Source organism: Odocoileus virginianus, chromosome 1 (genome assembly GCF_023699985.2).
Source record: "Odocoileus virginianus isolate 20LAN1187 ecotype Illinois chromosome 1, Ovbor_1.2, whole genome shotgun sequence".
NCBI classification, from domain to species: domain Eukaryota; kingdom Metazoa; phylum Chordata; class Mammalia; order Artiodactyla; family Cervidae; genus Odocoileus; species Odocoileus virginianus.
Window position 1 is genome coordinate 62183301 of NC_069674.1, and position 22883 is coordinate 62206183.

Sequence of the window (22883 nt, forward strand, 5' to 3'; positions counted from 1 at the left end):
ACATGAATTTGAGGACATAGAGGACAGACAAGGACACAACAATGGGTCAGAAATGTTAATTTTCTGGAATATGGAAAGGAGGTGGAAAAATAATAACTGACTTAGTAGCACTGAAAGCCAGAACCAAGTGTCACGTACTCTTATGATGCAGTACAACATTTATTACTCACTAAAAGCTTAAGATTTTGGAAATACCAGGGCTCTTGGAGTCTGGGGTGAAATTTGGACTGGAGAAGAAGAGGGCAAGTGGAAAGTGTGCATACACAAAGCTTAGACCATCAGATCCCTCCACCTTCTGAATCTGAGCAGCTGTGTTACTCCCACCCTCATAAACAACGGAAGAGTGATGCACTAGAGAATTTAAGCCAGGGAGGCCCCAGAGCCTGGGCACCGGGCATAGCAGAGCACGAGGGCAAGTGGCATTCTGACCACAGGGCGCTTCTTGGCAGTCAGCTACCTGCATGGCAAGACGGGCACAGACCCAGCCTCCTTTCCCCTTAATCATTGATGGTCATGAACCAAATATTACCAACCAGAGAAAAGTACTTATTTCCATATTTTCTTCTCTTCATTAGTTTTCCAATTTTGGGGGAGATAAAAAAAAAAAGGAAGAGATTTCATCTTACCTCCTGTTAGCTCCCTACCATCGTCACTAGTAGCACCCCGCAGCTGTGGACCTTGTTAGATGAGTCCTTGTTGGCTGTGCGTGGAAGAGTTCGCTGCTACCACTCCTTCAGGTTAATCTTGCTCCCAATGAAAGTCTGTGTTTACCGTGTCATACCTTCTCCCCGCCTCATGCTTCTTTCTCTAGAAAAAGAAGAACATTTTAATAACCATGTTAATAGATATTATCTAGGTGGCTTAGATTTTAAATGACAAGGTTGTAATGAGGTGCATACTTAAACTGATGCCTTTTCAAGATTGTTTTCTAGCTTCTAGCCACCATGTCATATATACATTGTTTTTCTACATGTCGATAGTGAATCATGGATTTATAATCTTATAATATTAAAGTTAGGGAAGATACCTTGGAGTTCAGTGCCTTCATTTTACCTCTGTTTTCTCAGTAAGCAGAAAGAAGTAAACATTTTTTCCAAAGGTAATCAACTAGTTAGTGTCAGAAGCTGGGCTATAATTTTTGAAAATTATCTTTCATTATCAATGAAAATATCTAGTTACCCCTTGCAATTTGTAAACCACAGTGTGGGATTTGAAAGTCCATATTAATAGAAAATAATTACTAGACATTAAGAGAAATTTTAAGGGTCCCTGGTAGATAAACTTATTCAATTCACTGTCCAGTTGCCCATTTTGGTCTTCCTTAAGAGTTTGCCTTCATGATAAAAATCACTTTTGGTCAGCATTCTACCCATCTGTGGTTCCAGTATTAGATTTCAGACTCTCCAGTGGAGTGTGCAAGGCAAGAGACAGGACAGTTCCTGGAGGAAGAGTGTGCTTTTTGAAACCTCACCAAGATGTTACTAGTGCGTGTATATTGTTCAAATAAACCCTGTAGAGTTAGAAAAAGGTTGAGACATACTGCTTGAGAATTGTGTTTTAATTGAGTAATGAAATCTGATTTAGGAAATTGGAATAAAATATGAAGATAAGTACAAATCAGAGTGATAGAATTATTTCTAAAATCTGAGCAGATTCATGAGGATAGTAGCAAGATTCCCTCACAACCATTCATTTTACCTTTAAAGAACTTCAAATAATTCATGCTATTCTCTCTAGCCTCAGAACAATTTTCACCCAATTTCAATATAAATAGATTTGCACATTTCAGGAAAATGGATTTATGTGTCTCTTTCTTGGCAGGTAATTACAGGATAAGATTTCTATAAATGTTTCCTAATATTCCAAATTGTTGTTTTATTTTACATTTATATACAGTTGATGGCCCCTTTATGTAACTTTCTAAGAACCCTTTTATTGAGAGTGTCTTGATTCACAGTTTTAAGCCAACTTCTGGTCAGTTACACTGAGAGTGGTCTTATCAGTGAATAATTTATCATAGTGAAAGTGAAAGTGAAGTCGCTCGGTCGTGTCCGACTCTTTGCAACCCCATGGACTGTAGCCTACCAGGCTCCTCCGTCCATAGTAATGGCTTATATAGTAAAGAAGCATAATATCTAGAAAAATATTGCCAGGAATTTTTTATGGAAGCACAGTTTATGATTTTTCTAATGTATTTGTTTATAAAATAATTACACAATAAATACGTGGTCCAAAAGGCTGTGCAAATATTCTCCAGCCACACTGCTTCCCATTAGTTCAGCGATGTGCTGAACCCTCTTCTACTTCAGGGCTTGTCACAAATTGTTAGCCTGGCCTGGAACCCCATTAATTCTCTTTGTGAGGCCCTGTCCCCTTCAGATCTCTGTGGAAATACCACTCCTGGGCATCCAGGCCAAAATAGTTTCTGTTATTGTTCTCTCTGATAGTAGTAGTTTTCTTTTATAGCACTTATCATCATTTCAATTTGCATATTCTATTTCTTATTTGTCATTTAATGTTTAGTCTCTTTTTTCACCTCTATTTAGTCCCAGTACTGTCTGATACATAGAGATGTTCAATAAATATCTGGGGAAAATGTGTACCACAAAGAAAACATAAGTTTATAGCTAGTGAGCACTTTAACCCACTGTTTTATCTTCAAGTGCTAAGATAACAATCTTAGTTTTAGGTGTTTTTTCTTTTTTTTTTTTAAACTAGTTCCAGTTATTATCTGTGTATTTTTGTCTACTGTTGGAAAACAGAACACCATTCTTTTGATTAAAATAATACAAGGTCAGCGGTGATGAACAAACTTGACATTCTCATTTTTCCAGTTCTTGTAAATTACAGACACTAAATGGCTGTGTAAATTATAAGTGTGTGGGATCGCTGTGGAGCTTTGGAGGATAAACACAGTTGCTACAGGTTCTAAAAATCATCTGGATTAAGTAGGCGAAGACTTACCAGAGAGGTGTGGGAGAAGGCAGTTGTGTTTGTTGTTTGTTGTTCAGTCATTAAGTTGTGTCTGACTTTTTGTGACTCCATGAACTGAATCTTCCCTGCCAAGCTTCCCTGTCCTTCACTGTCTCCTGGAGTTTGCCCAAACCCAGTCCATAGAGTCACTGATGCCATCCAACCATTTCATCCTCTGTCACCCCTGTCTCCTTTTGCCCTCAGTCTTTCCCAGCATCAGAGTCTTTTCCTGTGAGTTGGCTCTTTGAATCTGGTAGCCAGAGTATTGGAGCATCAGCTTCAGCATCAGTCCTTGCAATAAGTATTCAGGGTTGATTTCTGTTGGGATTCACTGGTTTGATATTCTCGCTCTTTAAGGGACTCTCAAGAATCTTCTGCAGCACACAGTGCAAAAGCATCAATTCTTTGGCACTCAGCCTTCTTTACAGTGCAACTCTCACATCCATGCATGACTACTGCAAAAACTATAGCTTTGACTATACAGACATTTGTTGGCAAAGTTATATCTCTGCTTTTCAATATGCTGTCTAGGTTTGTCATAGCTTTTCTTCCAAGGATCAAGTGTCTTTTAATTTTGTGGCTGCAGTCATTGCCCACAGTGATTTTTGGAGCCCAATAAAACAACATCTGTCACTGTTTGCCTTTTTTCCCTGTCTATTTGCCATGAAGTGATGGGACTGGATGCCATGATCTTAGTTTTTTTCAATGTTGAGTTTTAATCCAGCTTTTTCACTCTCCTCTTTTACCCTCATCAAGAGGCTGTTTAGTTCCTCTTCCCTTTCTGCCTTTAAAGTGGTATCATCTGCATATATGAGGTTGTTGATATATCTCCTGCCAGTCTTGATTCCAGTTTGTGAGTCATCTAGCCCAGTATTTCACATAATGTACTCTGAATAGAGGTTAAATAAAGCAGGGTGACAATATACAGCCTTTTTTTTTCTTTCTTTTTTTAAATATACAGCCTTGATGTACTCCTTTCCTAATTTTGAACCTGTCTGTTGTTCCATGTCTGGTTCTAACTGCTGCTTCTTGACCTGCATATAGGTTTCTCAGGATGCAGGTAAGGTAGTCTGGTATTCCCATTTCTTTAATAATTTTCCACGGTTTGTTATGGTCCACACAGTCAAAGGCTTTAGCATAGTCAATGACACAGAAGTAGTTTGTTTTTTTTTTTTTTTCCCCTTGCTTTTTCTGTGATCCAACGAATTTGATCTCTGGTTCCTCTGCCTTTATAAATCCAGCTTGTCCATCTGGAAGTTCTCAGTTCATGTACTGCTGAAGCCTAGCTTGAAGTATTTTGAGCATAATCTTGCTGGCATGTGAAATGAGTACAATTGTGCAATAGTTTAAACATTCTTTGGCATTGCCTCTCTTTGGGATTTGAATGAAAACTGACCTCTTCCAGTCCTGTGGCCTCTGCTGGGTTTTCCAAATTCACTGGCATATTGAGTGCAGCAATTTAACGGCATCATCTTTTAGGATTTGAAATAGCTCAGCTGGAATTCCATCACCTCCACTCGCTTTGTTCCTAGTGATGCTTCCTGAGGCCCACTTGACTTCCATTCCTGGATGTCTTTCTCTAGGTGAGTGACCGCAGGAGCGTGGTTACCCAGGTCGTTAGACGTTTTTGTTTAATTGTGTATATTCTTGCCACTTGTTCTCAATATCCTCTGCTCCCATTAGGTCCTTGCCTTTTCTGTTCTTTATTGTGCCCATCTTTGCATGAAATATTCTCTTGGTATGTCCAGTTTTCTTGAAGAGATCTTTAGTCTTTCCCATTCATTGTTTTCTTCTATTTCTTTGCATTGTTCTCTTAAGAAGTCTTTCTTATCTCTCCTTGCTATTTTCTGGAACTCTGCATTCAGTTGGGTGTTGCTTCAGTCCTGTCTGATCTTTATGACCCCATGAACTGTAGCCTGCCAGGTTCTTCTGCCCGTGGGATCCTGAAGGCAAGAATACCGCAGTGGATTGCCATGCCTTCCTTCAGAGGATCTTCCCAACCTGGGGATTGAACTTCCCTTTCTTATGTCTCCTGCATTGGCAGGCGGGTTCTTTACCACTAATGCCACCTTCTTTGCCTTTTTCCTTTGCCTTTCACCTCTCTTCCCAGCTACTTGTAAGGCTTCCTCAGACTTATTTATGTTTCTAGGTATGGCAAATGTACTTAAGATTTTATTTAAATGATTGAAATTGAGAGGTATAAAATGAACATTATTGTTTTCTTATTCCATTCCTTCATTCATTCTTTTCTAAATGACCACTTTCTAAGTGCTGGAGCGGATATTAGGAAGTGTTGGGCACTTCATAAATGCTCATTGAGTGACTGTACAAGTGGATGAATGACATGCTTCTTTCTACAGAGGAGCCTCCTGTGTGGTGAAGACAGCAGACCTTTAACAAACTTTGCTCTGGAAGCAGACAGGAGGACAGCTTGGGGTCAGCATGGGACATTGCTGACCAGTGAAGCTGGAAGATGCCTCCTGGAGGACTTCTGGGAATGGCATTTTTGTATTCTTAAAAGAGACAGCTGGAGTGAGCTCCCTCGTTTTTTCAAGGACTGTCGTCATCTCTCAGTGTGGTGTCTGGAGTTGTGTCAAGGAGTCTTGTAACTGTGTGGGGAGAAGTCAGACGGGAAAGGAGACGTGCCAAGGATGGCAGTGGAAATAGAGAACCTGCGGAATCAGTAATACTAGAGCTGTCCTATCTTTGGGTTTCTTGTTATGCTAGATAATACCTATCTGAAAGCTTTGTGAAGGCAAGGTCTTTGAAAGTTTTGTTCACTGTAAATCCCTTATGCCTAGCACAATGGCTGGCACAAGAGTATGTACTCAACAAACATTTTTCAATAACGTATTTAATTTAGTATGCAGCCAAAGGTACCTTGATGAATTTTGTGTGTTTTAATGGCATAATTAGAGGAAGAAGTGTTTGTATAAACGGTCTCAATCATACTCATCTTCAGATGTGGTTAATGAGCTTTTCCCTTGTGTTTAAGTCATTTCCTGATGCTTATGTTTGGGTAACATTTTATTGTCACAGAAGTTAAAAATGTCTTTATATGTTGGTGAAGGCAAGAATCTAAAATTCACATTCTACCATTCAGGCTCCAGAAATTTAAAGCAGCCTTTTAAGGAGGTAGGGAAAGACATTTCATCTTAGGAGAAGACAAGATAATGAGAAAATAGTGTTATTTTCACTTATGCATTTTTATATTGAAATCATTCCATTATGTTTAAGTTTATAATCCATTGTTCATATATGAGAATTTTAAGTGTATATTTGTGAATCTACCTACACAGGCTTGGAAAATTTTATTACACCATTTTTCTAAAATTGATGTTCATTTCTGGGATAAGCAGCTTTTTTTATTCTTTATGGAGGAAATACAGGATCTCCTATTGGGGCTGGACATGACAATTAGGACCATCCTAGTCTTAGAGTCAATTCTGAGAACTTTACTTGGAGACCTTTTTTTCAGATTATGTCAGAGACAGCATTATCCATAATGAGAGCTGTTAAATGAAGTAAAGTATAAAGGTTTCCTTGTCTTGGGTCGTATCTTAAAGAAATTTATTGAAGAGTGAAAAGCCATCAAACAAATACTCACCAATGAAGTTTAACTATTATATGTTCTGTTAAAGCTCTGGGGAATTCATAATAACAGAATTTAAACTTTTCTTCTGATTTACCTTGTATAAACTACTGAAAATAAGTTGACTTTTTAAATGTTCGGTTAGCAATACATAGTTTTCTCTATCTGATTCCATATCTCTTAACTGAAACTTAATTTGCATTGCCACTCCTGAAATCTCAAGGAGAAACCAATTTTACTTGTACATTAAGTTGGATTTACTTTTATTATAAGCAGGAGGAAAAACTTTAAGCTCTATAATTTGGTATACTGACTTTTCCTAGGCTGTTTTCAAAAAGGTCACTTGACTAGTATTTTTGATGTATTTCCCTATGCATAGTTTGATATCTGTAACTGAATCTTTAATTCCCTTGTAACAGAGTGGGTTTCTTGAATTCTTCCTGTAGCGTCACCATCCTCATATTATGCTTTTAAGCAATTCCCTAGACTCGTGAAGGTGAAGGAAGAAGTTTATAATGGTACTGAATACCAAACTGTTGCTTGATTTATTCAGGAAGGTTGTTATACACTGGGATCAAGTGACAGCTTAAAAGCTAGTATAATTTATCATCATCAGTTAATTTTCACTAGGTGTCCACTGGGTGCTGAACATTGTACAAGGTTTTTTGTCAGCTGGTATGCTCCTGATAAGGTTGATGGAACTCTGAGCAGACAGAATCTTGTCCTTAAGGCACTTGCTATATAATCAAAGGCAAGTCAGCAAATGCCTAAAGTTGTTAAGCTCTGCATGCAAAACCTATGTAACTGAAAATACTAATTTTAGAAGGGCTCTTGTCAGCAAATGGGGGTCCTGCTCTCATTATTACCTACACAACCACCAGAAGAAAGGGGATGATGTTGGGTAGACCAAGAATAGGTATCTATGATGGCCCAGTGCCTGGCTGACTGGCACCCATTTCTCTGTGTGTCTACACAGATACATTTTGTTCCCTACATATCATTTCAAAATATTCCTATCTAATGAGATCCAGTTTTCTTTTAAACCAACTGTGTACTCTGCCTGTCCCTAATGAGAAACAAATCACATTCCTATGATACATCTAGAGCTAGTGTCATATGGTTATTATTCCACAGACTTCTGGGTGATCTTTATTCCTCCTCTAAAATGATCAAGGAATCTGACCTCAATCAAATCTGGGTGTAGTGCCTCATGTTCTTGGAAATTATGGCCTAAAACATATCTGATTGTATAATGGTGAAGGAAGTATAGGATAGCTGCTCTGTAAACTCAAGTATAGGATTGGTCTAGGGAGTGTCCGTATCACCCTGGTGCAGGATAGTCCACAAGATGCTCTGGCCAGGGACTATCACATGTGTTCTAAGTTGCTTCAGTCGTGTCCGACTCTTTGTGACCCCATGGATTGTAGCCCACAGGCTTCTTTGTCCATGGAATTCTCCAGGCAAGAATGCTGGAGTGGGTTGCCATTTTCCTTCTCTAGGGGATATTCCTGACCCAGGGATTGAACCCAGGTCTCTTAGGTCTCCTTCACTGGCAGGTGGGTTCTTTACCACTAGCACCATCTGGGAAGCCCAGGACTATCATAAGCATCTTTGTTAAGTTTCTTCCTTAACCTTGGCCTGGCTTCTGTGGCCAGTGGATGTGTTTACCTGAGGATTATCTGCTAAGAAGTTTTCCCTTATTGAGTGTCCTTTATGGTCATCTCTGAGAAGGGCTTTGGGGAGGATTCCCTTTCAGGGGCCTTAGCAGTTCTTTTCTTGTTGGTAGCATCAGGGATTGCCTTAAGGTGAAACAGTCACAATTCTTTATTTGCTGGACTAGGGGTTGTTGGTTTTTTTCCTGTAGCTATATAAGTTCTTTAAGATCTTTGTTAGTTGCTTATGAATGTACCCCTCCACCCCAGTCCCCCCCTTTTTTTTTCCTTTGGAGGTGGTGTGGCGTGCTTTATTTTCTGGTAACTGGTACAGAAGTTATGTGTCAAATAGTTTGACTCTGGTCCCTTGACTTGCCACTTTTGTTTCAGGATTCAGGGATCCCTGTTTCCTTTAGTCTTGACTTAACGGCTTCCTGTCACTTGCTCTTCTTCTGCAGGTGGTGAAGCTTGACCCAGGTCTTATGCTTGCTCAGGCTCCTTCCCCAGCTTGTATCCCTTGTGAATGAGTCACGGGAGCTACTGAGTATGAGGGGGAGGCACTTGAGAGAGCCTGGAGGTTCAGGCTCCCACCACTCCTGCACTTCCCTAGTATCCCCTCATTTCATTTTCTAGCACATCACATTGACCTGATCAGCACCCTGCACTCAGACTGGAACCAGTAATATGGCTGCTGAAGTTCAGATAAGAGATCTGAACTTCTGCAGTCTAACCATTACTGGCTACCAGGACTGTTTCTTGTGGTTCTGTGTTTGTGAGTTGCACAAAGGCAAGTGAGGGCTGAAATCTAGCCCTTGCTCTGCTCACCAAGGCTTGCACTCAGGCAAGGAAGGCTTTTTGAAATTTGTCTCTATTGAAGGGAGTCTCTGTTCCAATTTATAGGATGACTGATTTATTTGTGTGTTGCTAGGTTTGACTATATTGCTTGCAGGTAAAAAAGCTTTCTTTAGTAAAACTGTCTGCTTTTTCTAGTCGACTTTCATGTTGGCCAGTTAGATGGAATTTGTTCTTGCAGCAGCTACCAAAAGCCAGAACTCCAAAATACCAATATATGGGTAGATTTCGGCAAGTCCCCGAAAGCTCCAGCATTCCTTTGCATGTACTCTGTGTCCCAAGGACTGCAGACTGCTTATTTTAACTAGCCATTTTGCTACTGTTTCATATTGACTACTGACATTCCAGCTAGGATGACTGTTCAGTTGCTTAATGTGTCCAACTCTTTGTGACACCATGGACTGCAGCACGCCAGGCTTCCCTGTCCTTCACCATCTCCATGATTTTGCTCAAACTCATTTCCATTGAGTCAGTGATGGTATCCAACCTCATCCTCTGTCGGTCCCTTCTCCTCCTGCCTTCAATCTTTCCCAGCATCATGGTCTTTTCCAATGAGTCAGCTCTTCCCATCATGTAGCCAAAGTATTGGAGTTTCAGCTTCAGCATCTGTCCTTCCAATGAATATTCAGGACTGATTTCCTTTAAGATGGACTGGTTTGATCTTGCAGTCCAAGGGACTCTCAAGAGTCTTCTCTAGCACAGTTCAAAAGTATCAGTTCTTCGGAGCTCAGCTTCCTTTATGGTCCAGCTCTTACATCCATACATGAATCCTGGAAAAACCATATATTTGACTCTACAGATCTTTGTCAGCAAAGTAATGTCTCTGATTTTTAATATACTGTCTAGGTTTGTCATAGTTTTTCTTCCAAGAAACAAGTGTGTTTTAATTTCATGGCTGCAGTCACCATCTGCAATGATTTTGGAGCCCAAGAAAATAAAATCTGTCACTGTTTCCATTGTTTCCCGAATTATTTGCCATGAAGTGACGAGATTGCATGCCATGATCTTCGTTTTTTTGAATGTTGAGTTTTAAACCAGCTTTTTCACTCTCCTCTTTCAACCTCATCAAGAGGCTGTTTAGTTCCTCTTCCCTTTCTGCCATTAAAGTGGTATCATCTGCATATATGAGGTTACTGATATTTCTCCTGCCAGTCTTATTCTAGCTTGTGCTTCATGCATACTGGCATTTCACATGATGTAAGCTGAATAAGAAGTTAAATAAGCAGGGTGACATTATACAGCCTTGATGTACCCCTTTCCCAATTTTGAACCAGGCCATCATTCCCTGTCTGCTTCTAACTATTTCTTCTTGACCTGCATACAGGATTCTCAGGAGGCAGGTAAGGTGGTCTGGTATTCCATTCTCTTTAAGAATTTTCCAGTTTGTTGTTGTGATCCACACAGTCAAAGGCTTGAGTAGTCAATATAGCAGAAGTAGATATTTCTATGGAATTCTCTTGCCTTTCTAATGACCCAACAGATGTTGGCAATTTGATCTCTGGATCCTCTGCCTTTATAAATCTAGCTTGTGCATCTGGAAGTTCATGATTCATGTACTGGTGAAGCCTAGCTTAGAGTATTTTGATCATGGTCTTGCTAGCATATGTGAAATGAGTGCAGCTGTGCGCTAGTTTGAAAACTGACCTCTTCCAGTCCTGTGGCCACTTCTGAATTTTCCAAATTTGCTGGCATATTGAGTGTAGCACTTTAACAGCATCATCTTTTAGGATTTGAAATAGCTCAGCTGGAATTCCATCACTTCTACTAGCTTTGTTCCTCGCGATGCTCCCTATGGCCCACTTGACTTCAGGGTGTCTGGCTCTAAGTGATTGATCACACCATCATGTTTATCCAGGTCATGAAGATCTTTTTTTGTATAGTTCTTCTGTGTATTCTTGCCACCTCTTCTTAATATCTTCTGCTTCTGTTAGGTCCATACCATTTCTGTCCTTTATTGTGTCCATCTTTGCATGAAATGTTCCCTTGGTATCTCTAATTTTCTTGAATAGATCTCTAGTCTTTCCCATTCTATTGTTTTCCTCTATTTCTTTTCACTGATCCCTGAAGAAGGCTTTCTTATCTCTCCTTGCTACTCTTTGGAACTCTGCAGTCAGATGGGTCTATATTTCCAGAGTGCCTCACCCCACCCTGAACTCCTTCAGGGTTGTTGAAGTTCAGTGGCAATAGCAGCGCAGGGTTCAGTCTCCGTAGAGGCGGATGGCAGATGCCATTGTTGTTCAGTCGTTGGCAGTGCTCTTGGTAATTGCCAGTTAGTAGCCGATGCTACTCCTGATGCAGGTTTTTATATTAGATCAGAGTCCTCCATCTTAGGATTTTGACTTGTGCCTTACCAGAGAGCCTTATCATATTTGTTGTTGTTCAATTGCTAAGTTGTGTCCTCATGGACTGTAGCACACCAGGTTCCTCTGTCCTTGACTGTCTCCTTGTGTTTGCTCAGATTCATATCCATTGAGTCAGTGATGCTATCTAACCATTGTATACTCTCCCTTATCACATGGAGGAGGGCTAAATGCACCCAGTAGCAGACTGGGTCTAGGACCTATGCCAGAAAGCACTTCTGCACCTGTCTAGATATCTCAATGTATATTGCATGCTAAGAGTATTGCATGCTTCTTAATGGGATGTCTTCTTATATGCTTTGTGGTCCTTCAAAGCTGCAATCGGTGTATAAAGACTCTGGATGAATCTGATATTAGGGATTTTCTGTATATGGTTTTTTAGGTGCCATCCACCCTAATTTTACTTTTGTATATGCTGCTTGTTTGTAAATCCTAACTTGGCTAAGTGTTTTTGATATGTTATTTGAAAAGATAATATTTGATACGTTCTATTCCTTTGTGATAGAAAATCAGGTGATTTTAAAGTGATTACTTCTAAAAGCAAATAATAGTTTTAAAAATCTTTCCCTATAAGCCTCATGGTGAAATACTAGCAAGGTCAATAAAATGTTTGGTTAATGGTATGACTTTTGAAGTGAGGTGTAACTACCTGATACTTCCTAACTTGCTATTGTTTTGAGAATTTTGAGAAAAAAACTTCTATTTGTTGAAACATAACATGATAACAGTAGGACTTTTCAAACTTCTGCTTGCCCACTAATTGATCTTAAAATAAAACTCACAAACGAAATGCCTTTGTATACCTAAACATATTCCATGTATATGTATATATTTATATTTAATACAAATTTATATTTATAATATATATATGTGTGTGTGTGTACCTACCTATCTATCTATATCTAGGTGAATATGCCCATTATTGCCTATTAAAAAATTCAGAAGTCATTCTTCAAAAGAACATGAAGGCATCATATTTCTTTTAAAGTTATCATATTAAAAAATAATTCAATATGTAAAATAGAGTTTTGGATTGTGCTGTCTTTTTTTAAATGTATTTTCAGGCATACAGAAAGCACTGTTTAGGCTATTTATTCTCTGTAAAATATTAATACATATTTATGTAGATGTTTACAATTATAACTGGAGAAGGAAATGGCAATCCACTCCAGAATTCTTGCTTGGAGAATCCCTATGGACAGAGGAGCCTGGCAAGCTACAGTCCATGGGATTGCAAGAGCTGGACACAACTGAGTGATTAATACACACACACATAGAATTATAAATACTTATAAGCAGAGGTCACTTTATCAGTTAAATCAAATGATGGAAAATACCTATAGAGTCAGAGAACAAAGGAGACCACAGCAACCAGAGGCCCCATCTTCACTATGGGATTACATAGGTGGACAATATGTTCTTTTAATATACAAATGAAGCTTGCAGACAGCAATCCATAATGAAACCTGCTAACTTAAACTGAGAATAGTCTATTCTCAGATGTGTGGTTGGTGGGCTCCTCTTATCCAGGTAAGTTAAGTAAAAACTATGATATTCAAAGGCTGGCATAAAGTGAAGCCAAATTTGTCATCTGTTTGAGGATAAAAACATTATGCAACAAAAGCTCCACTTGGAGGAGATATAATAAAGATTTGTATTAGTCCTTGGTGTACTCCCTGGGGACTTTTCTGTAATACATGCAGATATTAAAAAGAAAATGTAGAATCACTTTCGTTAATGATCTTTTTTTTAATTTCTGTATATTTATCTCTGTATATTTATTTGAAATCTGCTTATTTACAAGAAGGTTTGGGGTTGACTTATAGCGGGGGAAAGCATCTGGTAACACAGAATAAAAAATAAAAGCCAACTAATAAATCAGAATCAAATGGGGTGGGGATTAAGTAGGCGAGAGTGAGGAGGGAGAGATCAGTGGGGTGGAACTGGGAAGACAAACCCTTCTAGGTCCATGAGATCTATCATTTCCTCTCATTGTGCCAATGAATGTCCTACTACCCAGGGGGATACAGTAATTTTCTCAAGCTCAGAGAACCAGGAAATACTCGCTCCAGAATTCAAACCTTAGTGGGTCTTGTTTGTAAAAGCGTACACACTTCCCACTGTCTGTTGTTGCCAGTATCTTGTTGAAGAAAATACTTGTGTACAAACTGCTCCTGATATTAAGGTGACCGACTGGTCCCAGTTTGCCGGGGACTGTCCTCGTTATAAAACCGTTAGTTCTGCCTCCCAGCACCTCCTTCAAGCTGAGCAAGCTGGGGTGGTTGGTCACACTGCTGGATTTCCTTCCAGCCACGGTAAAGGTAGAATCTGACAGAGTTTTATTGCTCTGCTAGAGTGGTGGAGTAAGGCTGGGCTACTTTTCCTACAGAATCACAACATGCACGATTATCCCTCAGTGATAACTGGCTCCTACCTTATAAAGTTGAGCACTTGCTTTCTAAGATCCACCAGAGTCTGTGGATTTGGCAGTGGTCTTTCCACTACTATTCGACTGGTTTGCTTCTTTTATACTAGTGAAGTATGATGTCTTTTGGATCTTTTGGGCTAGGGACAGTTTGTGTATATTATATGTAGATGTACTTTACATAGTTGTTTATAGGTATTGGTAGAAGTTATGTTTATCATGAGTTGCAGCATTAATCCCATGACTAAATCCAAGTTTATTTCTTATGTAACAGCATGAGATGAGCATTCCAGGTCAGTAAGACCTCTCTGCTGCCATGCAGATTCTTGCTATTTGGTTTTTCCAACATCCCTTAAGGTATTTCCCTCAGCCGTGGTCGAAGCTGGGTTGCTGCCAAGTGCAAGGAAAAAGAAGCGTAAGGAGGACACACCCAAGTCGTAAGGTCTAGGCCTAGAAGTGACAAAAATAAATTCTTCTCTTCAGCCCTTCAGAGCAAACATGGTCATGTGGCTGAAACAAACTGCAAGGAATGCTGGGAAATAGGTTAGCTCCATATCCGGGACCGATGGGGAGAATGGATCTGGCAAACAGCTAGCAATCACCCTCTTCCAGACTGTACTTAAAGATGTTCAAGTATTTCCTAAATGTTCTTGTGCAATGGAGAAAAGTGCTCGATTCTCCAGACTTCTAAAAGTTGTATTCTTTTGTTTGGGGAAGAAGTACTTCCAACTCCTGACATCTGATGATTTATTTTGCAATAATTAAAAAGGAATCACTGTTAAAATTGCTAATCTATGTGAAAGCATCAAAGAACAATCCCCTCTATCCTGTGAGATCCCAGTCATGTAACCACAGGATTTAATTGGGACTCTTAAATGGTCAAGGTTCTAAAAAAACTATAATTCCAAAATATGTCTCAATATGTTAGTATACACATTAAATAAAATGAAGATGGCGAAGATGTGATGCAAAAGTTTAGAATAAAATGAAGATGGCGAAGATGTGATGCAAAAGTTTAGAAGCTTGAGAGAGAAATAAATTTCAGAAGGCCCTTGGACGGGAACTAAGGAAACAGGTAGAAAATTCCAGGAGCTTCCAAACTGTGTTAGAATGCTGGGTCTGTACACTGAGAAAGGACTGTATCACGCTGATTCAAGTTGTCTAATAGCACATTTATTTTAGTTGATTTTAGCCTAAATTAACATCATAACAATAAGTACCAGTAATATAGTTTAGTCATATCAGTGCATATTGAAATAAATAACTTTTAAACCTATTATTGTATGTAGATGTATATTTTATGTATATTTAATAAAATGCTATTTTGTTATAAGTATATATAAAGTCTACGTGTGTATGTGTGTGTCTGTGGGTGGGTGTCTGTTTGTCTTCTCATAGTGACCAAGGAGTAGCATAGTACTGGGTACCCAACAAAAGCTTTGTAACTATCCCTAGGAAGAGTAAATTCGGTTTATACCAAGTCATTTTCCCCCTTCCACATTCTGTTCTCCATATTCTATTTTGACCATTTTGTTACTGACAATTTTAAATCCTAAGCGTTTAATTCATGGGTTTTTTTTTTTTTTTTTTTTTTTGGTATGTGTGCAACAGCCATTTAAAACTGACTAAATGGCATGAGAATTCTTTTGTAATTTTATTAAATCTGACTTGTGTAAAGAGACCAGCAACTGAAGATGATTTGCACATGCTAATAGATTATATGTTATAGCAGAATGTTGCTTTATATTGCTCCTCCAGCAGCTGCAGTCTCAAGTATAGTTATTACTAGCTCCAGTATTACCCAGTTTTTTTTAAATTATCAAAAGAAGTTCATGCTATTGACTCATTACTCGTATACTTATTCTTATTGAAAATCACTAGATCTAATTCTATCGGTTTCCTTCCTGATTGAAAACATTTGAACCTAGAAAGCATAGTGTTTCTTAAGACATTTGTAACTATTCATCATGGATATTAAAATTACAATCATGCTGCATTGTGTGAGAAATGATTTTTTGAAAAATCTTTACACATATGGTAAGCAGGTGACCAATGCTATCCAGGTTTGGAGATGCTGAATGTTCAAATAACTGGTATTTGAAATTTTGATGTGTATTGCATTCATTACTGAATATCAAGAATACATTTTTTTTTTTTTGCTCATATAGAGTAAGTTTAAAATGGGGTCTTTTGTGGAAGCACCCATCCTGTTTAGAATGATATAACAGATGCTGAATGTTCACATATCAAACAAAATGCCAGCTTTCTGTAGAAAAGAGGTGTCAAAAAGTTTCTTTGTACCTTTAACGCATGTGATTATGTAGTACAAAATGCAGAGTTTGTAAAATTTCTTGAATATACAGGCAAAAAAATGAATAATTCAAAACAACTCATAAGTTCTACATTCTATTGTCCCTTTATAACGCAGGCAGAAGATAGCAGTGCACTCCCAATAGAGCTGAATTTGCACAAGTTACACCTCTGAAAATGCCAGATGGTCTATGGTCTACTTTTGAGAGCTGTCACATATGTAAAGATTTGAAAAAAGAAAGACAGCTGAATGAGAGCAGTGGATCATTAAAGGGAGAGCGAGAGTCCCTAGGCATCACTTGTGTTTTAAGAAGCATTGTGTCGTTCCCATATTAGTGAGCTTTTTTTTTTTTAAAGCCATACACAACTTTTACACAGTAAGGGGAAAATACCTATTTAAAGCTAAGTAGTTATGGTTTAATCAGTCAGTAAGACGTTTTTGTTCTTTATTCAAGAATGCAATCATGTTTCTGATTTGGTTTTAGTTGTACATTTACTGTAAGATTTAAGTCACATCTATGAAAAAGCATCAATGAAGTTGAATGTTAATATAACTCATATATCTAGGTTTTATCCAATTTTGATTTGCTTCTATTTGCTTGCATCTGACAAAATCACAATGTTAAGAAATTGGAGTGAAAAGAAAATACTTGGTTATTGACCATAATACAAACTATACTAAAAATACTTAGGTGGCAGTGAAACGAAAATGAATGTACTATCATTTACCTGCCAACAGAAATAGATATAATTTTGAAGATTGAAATGTAGATAAATCATTAAGAATATGTTTGAATGTCACTCCGACCATACACAGTAATTTGCAAATAGTCAATTTTGATTCTAGGAATAGGTCAGATCTGTCGGTTTTAGAATTTGGTGGCAAGACCTGATTATCTTTTACCACTTCTATTTTTATTTATAGGGAATGCTTGTTACATAATAATTATAAATTGGTCTTGGATTATGGAATATGACAGGGCAGTTTTGATTGATAAGTCTCCACAGCATTGGTCAATAACATTTCAACTTAACCCAGCTCTCAATTGCTTGAATTATTCTTTTCAGAGAAGAAGTCGTCCAAAACATTCCATTTATTTGGTGAGATTACTGGAAAGAGCTCTGAAAAGAACACCAAATTAGGTTTAACTATCTTCTTTGGCATCCCGTTAAATACATATGCATAACTGGTTTTATGTTCAATAGCAGTCATTAGGATGTCATTCTAGTTGATACAAGAAGTTACAGGAGCAGCAAATTAAATCTCTAGATCAAATGATTACACACCCATAAGAAATAGATCTCCTTTTGCAAAAGCCTTGATTGTCTATTTTAGCTTTGAGAAGGACATATATAGCTGCTAAGCAGAGAAATAACCATTTTCTTTGGTTTTTCTTTGCATCAGAAGTTAGGAGGAAAACAAAACATTTTGATAAATTTTACAGCCACTACTCTGTGCTATTCCCAAATATTAAATGTTTAGATAGTTATTCTCCTTTGTCACTAAAAAACTGATTAGGAGTTCATATATTAGTTTTATAAATTGGGTATTAACATTAATAAACTTGGCTTGAAAGGATGCTTTTGTTAAGTAAAAGAATAATGATAAACTTTTCTTACAATGTGTACATTCGAATAAGAGTCTGGGATGTTAAGATATTTTTCCTCAAGAGACATAGCATATGTGAATAAGAATGGAAGTAAACAATGTGTGCTAAAGACTTGTCTAATTTGTCAAAAATATTTATGAAGTCTTAGGTAGTCCCGAGATAACAGATAATTAGTCCATTTTAGCCATTATCAGTTCTATGTATAACTGTTACAGTTTTGTGTGCTATACTTATTTCTAAGTCGAAGACCTCTTAGTATTCAGATTTAATTAACATTTCATAACTGTTCATAATCTTAAACAGAAAAGACTAATTAAAACAGCAGCTTTGGATTTTGAAATTCCAGGAAATGATAAAATAGTAAAATTTGACACCAGATGGTTTTTGCTGTTGCTGTTTTTTTTTTTTTTGCTGAAATGCTATGATTGATAACTCTGCTTAGGAACTATACCAGCAAGATAAATGTTGATTTTAAGAATTCATTACTTAACCAATGTAAATAGATAACATTTGGGGGGAGATCAGGACTCTTGGCTTCAAAAACCAGAATCCATTTTAGCTAATTTAAATAGAAAATATTTATTCGTAGCATATAGACTCTCCCAGGAGTTTTACAGCCAAGGATCATGCCCCCCAAATGGGTGCTTTCCTAATGAAAACAGTTACTACTATTGCATGCTTTGCCCACTGATCTGCTCGGAAGTGGACCCCAGACACTGCACCCACTGCCAAGATCAACAAATGCCTTCTCTACTGTCTGTGCTGAGAGGCTCCACCACCCGGGTGTGGCTGCCATCTTGCATCTGTGCTTCTGCATGTGAGTTGTGCTTCTGCTTGGTAGAATGTAAGTTACATACGTGCCCTCTAACTTGAGGAATGTAGGGATGAGTTAGAGGAAGTTTTCAAAATCTATGAGGGTCTTTAGAAATGCTGAGCAGCATAGATGATCACTAGTCACTGTGCTTGTTTTGTGATTTGTTGTCCAAAGAATCAAATTAGTTTTCCCTTTTTAGTGTCACACCAATAAAATATTATTTTATATTTTTCTTTTAAATTCTTCATTTATAGACATTGAAAACATCTGAAATTTCTTTGTATCAGAGATAGATACGTTTGCATTTGCATGCACAAGTATTTTGGTGACTTGCTCTCCTGTCGCACTGGTTTGTGTCTATGTCTGGACCAGTGCCATACTGTCTCAGTTCGTGTGTGTGCGTGTGCATTCAGTCGTATCTGACTCTTTGCCACCCCGAGGGCTGTAGTCCACCAGGACTCTGTCCATGGGGTTCTCTGGGCAAGAATACTGAAGTCGGTTGCCGTTTCCTCCTCCAGTGGATCTGCCTGACCCAGGGATTGAACTCACCATTCCTGCATTGGCAAGCAATCTGCTGAGCCACAGGGAGAGCCCACTCTCTTAGTTACTGTAGTTTCAAGATAAGACTTTTTATCTAAGTCAAATCCCACAATCCTCTTTTTCTTCCTTAAAATTTCCTTAGTGATTTTTGACTACTCTTACTTATAAAATTTTGGATCCATTTGTCAAGTTCCACAAATAAGCCTTTTAGAATTTTTATGGGAATTGCATTACATAAATTGGGGATAATTACCATATTACCAGAATTAACATAATCTTTCATTTTTTAGTTTTTTTTTAATGTCTTTCAGTTATGTTTGGTCAGTTTCGCCATAGAATCTCTTCCCCCTTTTTCCTATTAATTCCTAGATACTTATAGGCTTTTTTGTTTGTTTGTTGGCTTGTTTCTTTTGTCGTTTCTGTAAAGAGTTCAGTTCTTGCATATTTGCTAGTTGCTTACTGTTGCCTTATAGAACTTCACTGAATTTAATATGGTTTATCATGTATACATCTTGCTAAATTCTTAGTTTTGCAGACTATATAGTCTCTTAGATTTCCCCTGGAATATTCAATTATGTATCATCTAAAAAATGTGTCTTCCTTTCCAGGACTCAGGCATGTTTTTCCTTCTTGGTATTCATTGCTTTTGCCAGCGTAGTGTCACGTAAGAGGGTAAAGGTGGGCATTCTTTCCTTGGTCCTGCCCAAGCAGGAGCGCTTCTGCAGGACTGACTTTAAATTTTGATAAATGTGTTCTATCAGACTAAGGAAGTTCTCTTCTGTTCCTAACTTGCCATAAATGTTTTTATTTTAAAATTTAAAAAAATATGGAAAAGATTTTCTTCAAAATTTTAAGTGGAATTAAAAAGAAAACAATGCAACACACTGTCTTATCCAGCTTTGATGCTTGAATTCATTGTTCCTTTCCTTTTATCTCAAAAGGCAATTGAGTAGTTTATCATTATCAGGGATACTCAGATAATATTGCAGTGTCTGTGGCACCCAAAATAGGACCTGGGACTTAGCTGGTGAATGAGTTTTGAATTACATTGTGCAGATTTCCAACTTAAATTTACTTAAAGAAAAAAGAAGCACTGTTTTTTCCTCTTCTTTTTGTTTCCCTTGTGTAAAGTTACTCTTGATGACCCCTTCCCATTTCTCTTTTAGTAATTATGCTTTCTCTATATTCATATTTATTTGTGTGTCCCTCCCCTACCCCCCCATTAGGATCATGGGTGAAACCCAAGAAAGTCTGTTACTGATTGGATTTTGTTTATTTTCAAATACTCATGTTTTTAACTGGATAAATATTTCCTGTTTTTCCTTTTTTTTTTTCACTTAGCCCAACCTCAGCGCTTGCCTCAGCTTCAAACTGCGGCGCAGGAAAGTGAAGAGGAAATCAGCAAGATAAAGCACGGCCACCCAAGTCTGAGCAATGGCAATGGAATCCACCACGGGGCCAAACATGTATCTGCAGAGAATCGAAGACTTTCAGCACCCGTGTCTCAAAAAATGCATAGAAAACTTCACTCCAGCTTGTCTGTAAACAGTGACATCAGTAAGAAGAGTAAAGTAAATGCTGTCTTTTCCCAAAAGACGGGCTCTTCACCTGAAGGTAAGTGTGATGCATATGCATGTTTTACTTGACCAGATGCAAAATCATATTCACTAAGAATTATTTGATCAAGCAAATGTATGAAGAATGTTGCTCTGCCTCCAAACAGGAATTTTGGTAAAATGCAACTTCCCCAAAGGAAGGCCCAGGCTATAACGGAAGCATTGGCAGCTGACATCCTGCTTTTAGATTGTCTTCTGGAGTGAACAGTCATAACTTTAAATATAGCTGCTATACTTCTTTTTAAACCACATTTAAAAATATATATACCATGTTTTGGTGGAATATGATTGTATATATTTTTTCAGTCCCTGATTCAGTATGTAAATCTCTGATTCAGAGATACCTGCTTGTGTTTTTGTCTTGCAGTTCAGTTTTTAAATAGGCAAAACTAAAGCAAAAATTTGGTAATTTTCATGCTCTTGATTAGAGAAAGGGCTAGGTGAACTCTTGCTTGACCTACTAGCACCTTCCAGTTACCAGTGCTGTCAAGGGCAGCGCCCCTCACCCAACTCTGCCTTGTTCCAAGCTCATAGTGGTCTGGCCTCTAGATCCTCCCTTAGAGGCACTGGGCTGTGTTTTTGACCTCTCAAGAATTAGCAGTTACCTCATTAATGAAATACTATGAAGCAGGAAAAGTTTTCCTTTATTATAGCACCAGCCCATCTGTTGGCATTGAGTTTATAACCTACAAACTCCTTTTATAAAAATGACTTGTGAATTTATGTTAAAAAATCACTTTCCCTCAAATTCAAGGTCCCGAATTTCTCGCAGCATATATGTATATTTCTCTGCTCTTTCTCTTCTCCTTTTAGCAGTGTGTGTGTGTGTGTGTGTGTGTGTGTGTTATATATATGTAATACAAATATTTTTCTTATTCACCTTTCTATTTAAATTATCATGAAATCTTAAATAAAGGAAATTCTGGGGATGCTTCTGTGGAGTTGGCCATGCTTATTCATCAAGATAAATTGAGTTGTAAATAGGAAATTGTATCGAGAGTTACTAGTCATGAGTGGGAGAAAGGATATTACATTTTGGCTACAGGTGTCTCAAACTCAACTGAGGTAAAGTGTTAGGTTGATCAAATGATATGATAATAAATGGTCTGCATAGTTCCAGGTCAGTGACACTACTTTCCAAACTAATTAGATTGAAAAGGACATGATTGACACTTTAAAATGAGTTTGACATGTAAGCTGCATGGTCATCTCTGAAGCATAGGTAGGCTGTTAACTAAACTGGCTCTCTAAGGAGTTGGGAAGGCAATGCAATTTTCTTTAGAGGATCTTTGCTTCTAGGTGATTGGGTGAAATAATTGAATGCAATTGAAATCTACTTGTTTTATACATTTGACTTTTCCTATTGTACTCCTAACCTCTAATTTTCCATTTGATATTTACTGATTTTAAAGAATGGTAATATTTGCATGGCAGTCCAACTTGAAATAGCTTATGGAGTTTTATATATTTTTGCTTATTTTTTAATACCATGTCTGAATTTATTTCTAATGGAAGAATGCAGCTTTTAACTAACACATGAAGGATGAGGAAAACCAATAGCACGTAAATGAAATAAAATTCTTCTCTGCTCCCTCTCTCCTCTTCCTGCTTTTTCCCTCTCATGTTCCTCTTCCCCTCTCACCCACACATCCTTATGGCTGCTGTGGATAAGGGTGGATAACGGTGTGGATAAGGGAAGTCCCCTTGTAATCCTTCTCTTATCACAAAATCTGTTCCATATTGGATTAGGGGAATGAGAAACAGCAAACACCAGTGGAATTGTCTGAGTATATTTTATAATGTCCTGCCCACTTATTTCACTGCTTTGCTATGCAATTTAACCTGATAGTACGTTTCTTTGTGATTACTTGATTTAAGATGAAAATTCCACTATATTTTCTCAAAGATAGACATTGCCCTGCCTTTTGCTGCTATTTAAGGTTGTACCTTCAAATTTTGTTTCTTCTGGCCTTCAGTTTTGAAGGTAAGTTTGTTCTCTGGGACTGCCTTTTTTTTTTTTTTTTTTTTTTTTAAAGAAAATGCTTTGGATTTGAAACTGAAAAAGAAGTTGGTTTCAGTTCCAAGATTCTGTGGTGCTTGCTTTATAGCAGAGCTGCTTTGTTCTCAGAGCAAGTTTTT

At 37.8% G+C, this 22883-nt stretch overlaps 1 protein-coding gene and 1 long non-coding RNA gene across 6 annotated transcripts in view; one reads left to right on the forward strand and one right to left on the reverse strand.

Moving 5' to 3' along the window:
- The window catches only part of MDFIC (MyoD family inhibitor domain containing), a 93751-nt gene that overhangs the window by 38517 nt on the left and 32351 nt on the right, over positions 1-22883 (forward strand). For all 4 annotated transcript variants that reach the window (XM_020889128.2, XM_070468611.1, XM_070468606.1 and 1 more), the window contains exon 4: positions 20470-20742. In XM_020889128.2, coding sequence (XP_020744787.1) covers positions 20470-20742 — 273 coding nt within the window. The remainder of the gene's footprint in view (positions 1-20469; positions 20743-22883) is intronic.
- Positions 1-22883, reverse strand: part of LOC110134552 (uncharacterized) — a 59512-nt gene that overhangs the window by 6928 nt on the left and 29701 nt on the right. For both annotated transcript variants that reach the window (XR_002313104.2, XR_011488133.1), the window contains one exon: positions 627-807. This is a non-coding gene — a long non-coding RNA (uncharacterized lncRNA). The remainder of the gene's footprint in view (positions 1-626; positions 808-22883) is intronic.